Source organism: Sesamum indicum, linkage group LG1 (assembly GCF_026168435.1).
Source record: "Sesamum indicum cultivar Baizhima isolate 11 linkage group LG1, ASM2616843v1, whole genome shotgun sequence".
Taxonomy (NCBI): domain Eukaryota; kingdom Viridiplantae; phylum Streptophyta; class Magnoliopsida; order Lamiales; family Pedaliaceae; genus Sesamum; species Sesamum indicum.
In genome coordinates, this window is record NC_142657.1 from 20,359,656 (window position 1) to 20,370,748 (window position 11,093).

Below are 11,093 nucleotides of genomic sequence, written 5' to 3' on the forward strand. Positions count from 1 at the left end.
TTAAAACATTTTTTAAAATTAATTTTAAATATAACTTAAAAACGTGGTGAATCCCATACATGCAGTAGTGCGGTACTGTTGCATCCTTTAATTATCAAAGTAGGTTACATGTTCTAATGTTGGACGCATGTATATACTTAATATTGCGATCATCATTTTAATGAAATAATAATATGTTGATGCTGTTATTAATTTTTAGTCAACTAAAAGAAAGAAATCATACATAATTATGTTGATGCTGAATGATTTTATGTTGCTTTCAAATTTTTAGGAGATTAATTAAATATTTGAAGAGCAAGATATATAGAATTTTACAAGAAATTAACACCTTTTATATAAAAATTTAAATTTTTATTATTATATGATATTTCCAACTTTACCCCGGCCCGACCCTCCAACAGGCCGCTATGACGTAGGGTTCCAACTTCCAAGTATTTATTTTCTCTCGGCACGCTGCTGCTCTTCCCATCCCTTTTCTCTCTCTCTCTCCCCACTATGAATCTTCCATCACAAAATTTCCCGGAGTTCTATATCTAATCAGATCGGATTAAATAAATATTCATACAAAATCTGTTGGACTTTAAGGATTTATTTATTCCTTAATCTTCACTATTTTTGAAAGTTTTCAGTTTACTATTTTAATTGCAAAGGCTAATTAATTTCGGTGGATTCCTGTTTTCCTCGTTCTTGTGGATGCTGCGAAAATAGATGGGAATTGCGATTGTGCATTGAAGTAAATTGGTGAAAGATTTATCGTCGGAGTTGTGGTTAGGGTTTTAGGGACAAGCTTTTAGGGGTTTTCAGGCTGCTGCAATGGATGGAGATGATCGGACATTTAGGGTTAATTTCACAAGTGAAGGTGTTGGAAGGCTTCGCGAACGAGTCAAGGAGAAGCTCAAGGAGTTTATGGGTGACTATACTGATGACACTCTCGTGGTATGAAATCGAAATTTCATGCGGTTTATTTGATATTTTCTAAGCCAACTATTATGTCTGATTAACGAAAAAAAGTTTGTGTTATTTTGGGGAATCAAAGCAAATACTAATCTCATGAGTAATTTTTTGTTTCCGTGGCATATAAGTGAAATTGTGGAGCATTGCTCTGTTCTGGGAATCACTCTGTTGCAGCTGCTGTTCTTAGTTAAAACCAGTGCAAGATGTGCGATGAACTCAATTCTGGATTGCTCCTCTGGGCTGCGTGTATTAATTTTTGAATGAATTGTTAACATGGTGGGGAGAATAGTTTAGGAGAATAAATGTGGTATGCTTTCACTGGCGCTGGTGAAATTCATTAGGTATACGCATCAAACTGGTGTAGATGGAGACTTGAATTGCGAAATAAGGCTACCAGAAAGCAGACTGTATTCTACTGATATCAGATTGTATTTTACATATATCAGACTGTATTGTGCAGAGATACTAAGTTTTTCTTTTGTTCACCTCTGCATCCTATGCCAATCAAATATACCCGTAGAAATCCATCTGTTTTTTAGATTGCCCCATGCTCAAATATACTTCTAAGTGTCTTCCGGGGGACACCGGAATGGTTGAGAACCTAACATTTCAAAGTTGAGGTGTTGGGTTCAAAACCCACTAGGATCGTGTGCAAGTGGGTGCCTGCGTATGTTGGAAAAAAATTACTACTAAGCCTATCACGACTTATAACTTTCTTTTGCTTAATAGTTCTAGTGCATGTGCAGCTGTTTGATATTTGGAACTCACTGCAATGAGTTCTAAACGTCAAGGTTTTCTTTTGCTGCTCATGGATTGGAATGTTCAATAGGTGTTCATATTGTGAATTATATGACACCAGAATTCGAAGCTTGTCCAACTAAATCAGTTCTTAGACTTTGGTGGTGGAAATTTGGATTTGCCCCTGATGAATTTAGGAAATAGGCTGTTTGAACACTGCTACTTGTGTGAAACCACTGAGAATAAACAAGTGTTTTCTAGTTAAGTATTTTTATCCCATTAACTCCCATGACATAATACTTTTTGCTATACAACCCTTCCGTGAGATAGGGAAGAAAGACTATCCATAATTATATGAGTTGGCGTACAACAACCGAGGAGTCTTAGATTTCAAAGAAAGAATGTGGGCTCACAACTACTTTTGATTGCATCCATGCTGCTTATTTGCTAAATTTCCATTGTCATGTGACCTTGCACATGTTATTGTTTCCTTGATCTCTTCAATTAATTTGGCTTTGTATTGGTGAGTGCAATTTCATACTTTTTTAAGAATTTGTTAGGAAAATACACACACATACACACACATACACCCCATATTATGAAATGCATTTTTCTGTATTTTCCATTGTAACAAAGCCACTGCAAATGTGACGGACTTTTAGTAACTGCAGATATAAGCATCTTTGTTCTTATGCTCTACTTTTCCCTTTTTTTCCCCTTTGTTTGAGTATAAGCAACTTGTTAATGCTGGCTTGACCATTACTGTTTAGTTTTTCAGTTCTTTGTGGATGATATTTCTCCATTTTCCTGGTAGATGACACCAACTTACTTGGGATTTTTGTTTTTCTTCTGTTGAACTATAAGTTGATAAAGCTTTAAGTCATACTTCTTGATGGCATTTCCAAAAATTTAGTTTTCTTCTGATCTGTTTATCTCAATACCCTTTGATGGTTGCAAGAAATCAGAACGTGTTACAAGATTGTTTCCTGAGTTCCATATTTATATCTTGAACTTTGAAGGTTGGGTATTTTGGATCATGTCATCACAATATTTTACTTGGAGATTTTTTCTTTGAGGCCATTCTTTCTGATTTTTCCTCTGATGTTTAGGTCATTGTTTATATTACCCATCGTTTATATTACCCATCTAATTTTTCTATTGAGTTCATTTTCTTGCCTTGCTCTTAAAATATTTTTTATTCACCCAATAATCTTGTTGTTTTTCTTTCCATTATATTTTAGAGGTGTTTGAATCAATGAAAAATTTGCATGGTCCATTTCTTGCTGGACGTTTTTAGTTTTCATTTTGCTACTACTTATTGCTGATATCCTTTAATGTGTCCCTAGGAGTATGTGATAGTTCTGCTAAAAAATGGTAGGCGTAAGGATGAAGCGAAGAGTGAGTTGAATGTATTTCTGGGAGATGACAGCGACTCATTTGTTAATTGGTAAGGTTGCTTTATAGTTGGAGCTATCCAAATTATGTGTAGTTAGTGAATTTGTTGTCAGTCTCTTTAATTATGTTACTTTTCTGCCTAGGCTGTGGGACCACCTGGGTTCTAATCTAAATTCATATGTGCAACAACGGGAACTTCATCCAGATGGAGCCCCCAAAACAAGATCCTCGACGGGGGAGCAGGATGGGAGAACTGAGTTCCATCAGATTGAATCTGATGCTGAGAAAGGGAAAAATACATCTGGAAAGCGTCGCAACAGGGAATGGAGAGGGCTAAAAGATGCGAATGAAAATGAGACCTCGCTTCATCACAGCTTTATGGATGACAACGTAAATGCCCAGGATGAACCTCGGGAGCAGGATGTGAGAAATGAGTTGCATCAGATTGAATCTGATGCTGAGAAAGGGAAAAAGGCATCTGGAAAGCGTCGCAATCGGGAATGGAAAGGGCTGAAGGATGTGAATGAAAATGAGACCACGCTTCATTACAGCTTTTTGGATGACACTGTAAATGCCCAGGATGAACATCATCAGAGAGTTGGTCGTACTAAACGATCTCTTTCTCCTCGGCCGACAATTGAGAAGAAAAGAAGGCGACATGGGGAGCGACAACCAAAGAAGGTGCTATTGCCCTCCAGTTTTTTTTGCATCGTTACTTTTGCAATTTATTTAATTATGTTGCAGATGAACCTCATCATGCTGAAAGCCATTGTTCTCCACTGTATTCCTTGGTAGATTTGAAGAGTTTGTGCTGCATTTTTTCTTCTCATTTCTTTATTAATTTCTGACAGAGGGAAGTTTCTCAAACAACTGTGAGCGCACCACGAAGACTGCTTCAATTTGCTGTTCGAGATGCTGTTGCTACTTCTAGGCCATCCAATTCAACAATGGAGCCTTCATCCAAGCGCCTACGCTCTGTGGTTTCTACTTCAACAGAGGATGCTGTTCTCGAAGAACGCCCTCAGAGACGTGTGGTACCGGAAATGCGCACTGCAATGTCGGCGGCTATTAGAGCTGTGGAAGAAGCGGTCAAAGATGTGAGAAAAGTTAGATCCTCCCGCAATGTGTTTGATAGGCTTGGTCATGCTACTAATGTTTCAAACAGTACCAATCATCTAGAAGAACATAGAGGTCTTGCTGAAGACGGAGTAGTTGAAGATTTCAGTGATGAAAGAGTGGATATTGATTTAGCTTATCAGCGACAAAATGGTGACAGTATGCGGCAAGCAGAAAACTCATCTTTTCATGATGACGCCATTGTGTCTTCTGATTTGGGATATGATGGTGAAGGTTATGATGCTGATATAATGGTTCAAAGAGCCATGGATATACATCTGCCAGGCACATCTGGTGTAGAGTGGGTAGAGGACCCCCTAATTCAGTATAGGGCGACAGATGGAGCTGATGAAAGAATGCGCAGACCACGTAAAGATTTGCATCAAGCTCCAGCTGTGCCTGGTACATTTCTTAAAAATACTTCATCAGTCGGTCCAAGTGACCGAAAACCTCAATATCAGGAGGTGACAGAGGTACTCGAGATGGAGAATCACAAAAAGTTGCAAGATAATGATATGGTGGCTGCTAAATCCCAGGTGTGGTTGATGAAGGAGAACAGCAATCCCAGAGTAACTTTTAACGGAAATGTAAGACATCAATGTGAAAGCATTTGTGCTTATGTTTCAGTGAGGCTTAGATTTGTGCTGGGCATATATTTGTATAATTATTACACATCTGTTCACCTGTTTCTTACTTGCTTTGTTTGTCATAGGCAAAATCTGACACTGGTCCTCAACATGAATCTCAGAAGACTCAGACATCAACTGGTAACATTATTTTTCTTTGTATGAAAACGGATCCGCGATATCATATCTATATTCTTCTGTCTATTTGTATTATTAGGTTAATTTTATGCTATTTGTTTTATTTTTCTTCTGGTATTTCTTGTTCATGTTTTAGATGCGGTTGCCTGAAAATTTTTGCATCTTAAAAGTACACTACTTCTTTGGATCCTTGGATCTAAACACTTATCTGTTGCAGGTTTGTATCCAACTGGTCCACCTACAGAAGATGCTGATTCAAGGACTATCTTTGTTAGCAATGTAACTACCTATATCTTGAGCCTAACCTTCTCTGCGATGGATTAGACTATGTCTCTTTTGTTCTTTTTCCTTTCTTCTTTACTGAAATACTTTTCTTGTATTAGGTTCATTTTGCTGCCACTAAGGATAGCCTTTCACGACACTTCAACAAGTTTGGAGAAGTCCTAAAAGTGATAATTTTAACTGATCCGGCTACCGGACAACCAAAGGGGTAAGGCCTTTCGGATACATATATTCTCTTTCCATTTTGTGATATTATTCTGAAATAAATTGCTTGTTCAGGTCTGCGTATATAGAATTTATGAGAAAAGAAGCAGCCGAGCAGGCTTTATCTTTGGATGGCACCTCTTTTATGTCTCGCATTGTCAAGGTATGTGATTGAATAATGTTAAGATAATGGTACAGTAAATAATGATATACCTCTGTGTTGTCGATTGCATATGAAGGTATATATGGTTATTTATTTGATTCTTTCAGTTATCACCCTAATTGATTGAATCTGCCGCACATATTTATTTGATTGTTATTTGTGTGTATATTTTGGTCTTTGCATTTACCACTTTTATTGCTTCTTTTTACTTCTTGGTGGGGATGAGGAATGGGGATATGTGTCATATTTTAAATATACCTTGATGTATATATATGCATACATTCCCCATGTTAAATCCTGCTTTCCTACAAACAAATCAAAAATGAAAAGGAACTTTCTGTGACTGAACCATTTATTGCCTCAGCTCATGTTTAGATAGTGCATTTCTTGTGAGGAATAGTATACTTCATCTGTACGAAGCTAGGCAGCTTCAACTTCTGATTTCTGGAATCACCTGTTGATTTTATGGGTCACCAATGATTGATAGAGAAAAGTAAGGATTATTTGTGTGTAAATGATATAATTTAGGATTGCTGCAGAGTTGCTCTGGTAGTGGTCAGCCTAGCAGTAGATGAGATGTGCCTTGTGGTAGAAGAAATTCTATCTATTGGGGTCGGTTAATATATATAAATCGTGTTAAATTCATTATGCTCATATATAATTATGAATTATTATGGATAAGTATGTGTAGTTAAAATGCATAAATTCTGATTTGACCATTAAACAGGCTATTAGTAATTCATCAACCAATAGGAAAGGACGTATATGTTCTTTTATAGTGATCCATAACTACTATTTATAATTAAGGCTATAACTTGATTATCATTAATTGTTCATACCTCACACAATTGTGAAACACAATCAAGGAAGTTTGATTATTGTTTCTAAAAGACTTAATTCAGCAAAATGACGTAATGGCAAGCAAATGTTCTTATAATATTTGGACAATAATCTATCTGATCCCTGGCATGGTGTTAATTAGAATATTCATGTAAAAAAAAGTGAACTACATCAAATTATTTAAACTTAAACTCTATTGTTAGTTATATCGAGATCATATGAAGATATAAGTTGTGCTGTAGAATGACCAACTGTGACTTATAGAATCGCATTGTCTGTTTAAAGTTGCATTTGTTCTCCAAGGTTGTGCCGTTTTAGTAGTTACATTCCAAAGTATATGGCTGAATCGAGAAACTGACTGTGATATTCTAAGGTGGTGCTGGTTGTTGTGTTGTTTCTTTTTTAATAAATGTCAAGGGCGTTAATTAAAATCTCTTTGTAAATACAGTTTTTGTATTGTGGGAAAAAAAAAAGGGGTTGGTTTTTGGGTCTTGTGCGCTAGTGGCTCTTGATACCTATCAGGGGAAGACAGAAAACCACTTTATATCCTTTTCATCAAGTACTATGTTGGTTTTCTCTAAATGTGGACCTACTTGAGTAAAGTGTTTTGTGTACGTGTCATCCTATCCTCTTGGACCTCTTTTGTAAATTTTTCTTGATGTGTTCCCATTATATGGTGTTTCCTTTTGTATTTGGGGTCCATTGAATCAATACCCAGCATGATTCTGTAGTATTGGTATAGAACTAACTCCCTTTCAAGAGAATGAGGCTCCGCATGGGTGGGCCTGGTGAGGTGGTAGTGAATGTAAAATTAGTTAAACAAGCTTAAAGAAATCATACATGCTCCCAAAACATGCCTGAAAGAAAAAATGATAAAGAAACTTGAGACATATTAGTAAAAGGAAAGATACCCAAAAGAGGAAGGATATGGAAAAATGGAATCTGGACTATGCAGTTCAATTGGATACAACTACAGAACTCAACTGGAAAACCAGAACATAGGGTGACTTAATTTACTGGTTGTATTGGTTGTAAAAGCATTATCTGACAGCGCACATGTAGATCAATAATCTACCATAAAGGTTTCGCCAGAGCATTCTGCAATTAGAGAAGTCTATTGAATCAGAAATCCGTTTTATTGGATTTTCAAGGAAATTGTATATCAAGATTTATCTATTATAGTGCTTTTACTGTATATGGGTTGATGGCATTGATGCTAGTAAATGTAAAATGGTAGAAAAAGTTATATTTGATTTCGTGGACCCGAAGGCATGATGTTGCTTTTGTATGGTAATGTTCCTTTTCTGGTTTTAAGAATTGTGTAGTCTGAACTAGACCTCTTGGCCATATTTATAATGCAGATTGTAAGGAAGAGCTCTGCTCAACTTGAAGCTGCATCTGCTGTGGCTTGGCCACGTATTGCTCGAGCATCGCCATTTCCCGTTCCCAGGTTCGGCAGAAGTCCTTTTGCTAGAGGTGTCCCCAGTTCATACAGGGCGCGCATGCCAATTAAGCCTGGTGCAAGAAGTTTCCAGTGGAAGCGGGAGGCTCAGCCTACTGAGGCTTTAGGTCAGGTCTCCAGCAGTATTGTTCCACCGCCCCCTAGCCGTAGTCTCACATATGTTCGACCCGAACCTAAAACAGAAGCCAAGACAAATGAAAGTTCTAGCACTCTGTAGCTTGTCAAATTTATTTCCATTCATGGGTGCAGGGCAATTTTGAACAAGAGGGGGTTTCATTACACCACGATAAGCTTCACACCCACATTATCCAGTATTATTTTGTTTGGATGGGTGCATCAGCCAAGCTTGGAAAGCGTGATTGAATGATGATGATGATCTTCCTTTTACTTTAGTAGAGGTTAGATTGGGTGGGTAAGGGGGATGAAGGGTAACATCCAGCATAATTAATTAGCTCTCTGTAGCATGCCCAAAAAAGAAAATGCTACATTGTTCGTTTTGCTTTCTTGTGAATATGAGACAAAATGAGCTGTAGACGGCGTCCTTTAAGTATTTATGTTTGTTGCTGATATAAAAATTTGAAAGGAAAAGTTAAAAAAATGAGTGGAAGTGACATGCTTTGCCTTGCATGGAATTGCTGTATTGTCAGTAAATCTGTTAATTTGCAGGATACGTTGTTTCCTCCCTGAGCAAAGCAAGTTCTTGTGTGAGAGACTGGCTTTTACCTGGTAAGAGGGTGTGGTGTAAAATAGGAAGCCGAGGACTTTGAGCATGAAATATTATTATTTGAAGTTAAGGGAAATGTATGTTTCGTGTCTTGGCGTTGGACATCCAAGCTATAATTGTACACGATAGTTCTGATCATGCTCGCTTGTGGAATGGATGCACACTTTTTGAACTGTGTTACTGCATTTGAAATGAGAAAAAAAGACGTACCTCAGAGTGTTGTGCCCATGAACTTTCAGGGTGTTGACATAATGCTTAGCGTCTCACTATTATTGGCTGAAACTAGTATTCTTGTTGAGTGTCCTCTGTATTTGAGTAGTGTGGCTTCCATCTATAGCGGTGGATAGCAATTCTGGGAATTTGGAAGCTCGTTTTCAGTCAACATGCCTCTTGGACCTGCTCATTGCACTTGGGCCATTACTCACATAGGTGCTCAATTATTCTTAAGTTTCTGATTTAAATATTTGCAGTAAAAAAAAAATACTACTGTAGATAGAAACCGTGGAGTATTTTGGGTACTTTTACGATATTTATTTAGTATTAGTCTCTTTACTGTTTAAAAGAAACAAGAGTTTTATTTTAAAGTATTAGAATACACATAAAGGTAAGTGAGAATTTAAATAAGCTAGTTCGCTCTTAGGATATGACGTGTTTGGGCATTTTATTTAAATGTGTCCAAAGGTCCGCAAAAAGTAATTCAATCACATACGGGCTTTCTATTTGATTATAGCATTCATATAGTTTGAGCTCTTAGAATATGTCGTTCTTGGCCTTTTCAAAGGTATAGTGAACTGAGATTTCCCTATTAGTTCAGATAATGCCAGGGCAAGTAGATCATTTAGAGACTGCGAATTTGCTCTTTTTCCTATTTAAAGATAAAACCTGCTGTTCTATGTTTTACCTCGAGAATGATTTTTGTGATTTTAGCTACTTTATGGTTTACTTTAATTTCCAAAAAAATGAAGCAACTCTCATGTGATATTGTAAACGAGTATGCACGTACTCAACAATATCAGTATCATTTAAAGGTATGTAAAGAGCAAAATACATAACGTATCTATCTATACACGTCTGTTACAATTGATGGCTCTAAAGTTTGTATTTGGTTTTTCGATTATGTGCATGCCAAAATAACATTATCTCATTAAAAATTGTGCGGGAATTTAAAGATTGAAGTAGGAGATTCAAACACTCAATTGTTTCGCATTGACCGCTAAAAAAATGTGATTTTTGACACTATCTAGAACCACATGATAACCTAATGTATCTATCACTTCCTCTCCACCATTTTTCTAACCAAAGGCGAACCTTTGTCCTTATCTAGTTATTCTTCACCAATTTTTTTCATATTTTAGAATTCAAAAAAGGGTGAAACCATTGCATTTTTTCTTTGTATACTTCAAATAAAAAAATGTACATGCCACATTCCCAACATTCTAATTTAAAAATAATGGGATTATGAATTCTGAGGCCAGTTTAAAATGTGAAGAGTAGTTCGGAGTTGATGCCTAAAGGGTGTTTTCTTTTTCTCCGTAATTCTTTTCTAGTAAATTGAATTAAGGGATCTCATATTCCGGTGTAGTGTGGACGCGTCTTTAAAAAATTTTAACGTTGAAGTCTCGCGTAAACGGCTCAAATGAAGGAGGTTCTAAGTTAATCAATCAATGATAATTCTTGATTTACGTTTCTTGCACTTCTCATTTTTTTAATTTTACCATAAGCACCGTTTAATTTTATTGTTGTTGTAATTAACAATATCGAACGCCCCAAAACTCCAAGGGTAGAGCACTTGGAATCATGGTATTATTATGTTCGACTTTTAATTTACGTAAATTTATTTACCGCTTCCAATTGCGCATTTTCGGGTCGATTCACTCGCATTTTCATTGCTTTCATATTGGAGCTGTAGGAGATGTGATTGGTATCAGCAACAATGATGTAACATATCTCTATGCATTCTAAGGAATTATACAATTTACATTGCGGCAACTCGGAATTATACAATTTACATTGCGGCAACTCAGTCCATTTTCGATTTCTCTCCTTAGGAGTATATCTGCACCCTTTAATTGAATGTATTGAAGAGCTTCGTAATCTGAGAACTCTAGGTTTTGGTTTTAAATAGCAAAATTACGAGTGTTGTTTATGAGACTATTTGAAAAACAAATTAGAGAGGAAAAGAATAATGAAACTTTTGATACAAGTTGAGAACTAAGAAGCATTGCTCTGATTAATGAAGCCGAGTCCTCTATAAGAAGTCTTTCATGCATCATTTGCTTAGATATCTATCTCAACTCGAACGGATCCATATCCTGAAAGAAATACATAGTGGCTGCTGCAGAGCACATACAAATACTTGGATGCTTGCCAATAAAGCACTGCGAGCGGGATATTTCTGGTCCTCCATGACGTAAGATGCCAAGCAACTGGTGATCAAATGCGAAAAATGTT

General features: G+C 36.7%; 1 protein-coding gene across 1 annotated transcript; it reads left to right on the forward strand.

The window, feature by feature from the left end:
* Positions 1-443: 443 nt before the first annotated feature.
* On the forward strand, positions 444-8,718 carry LOC105168940 (uncharacterized). The gene is made up of 9 exons (XM_011089159.3): positions 444-936; positions 3,039-3,139; positions 3,231-3,768; positions 3,939-4,790; positions 4,916-4,970; positions 5,185-5,246; positions 5,351-5,457; positions 5,529-5,616; positions 7,818-8,718. Exons 1-9 carry the CDS (start codon positions 814-816, stop codon positions 8,133-8,135), a joined length of 2,244 nt encoding a protein of 747 aa, XP_011087461.1. The 5' UTR covers positions 444-813; the 3' UTR covers positions 8,136-8,718.
* The last annotated feature ends 2,375 nt before the right edge of the window (positions 8,719-11,093 follow it).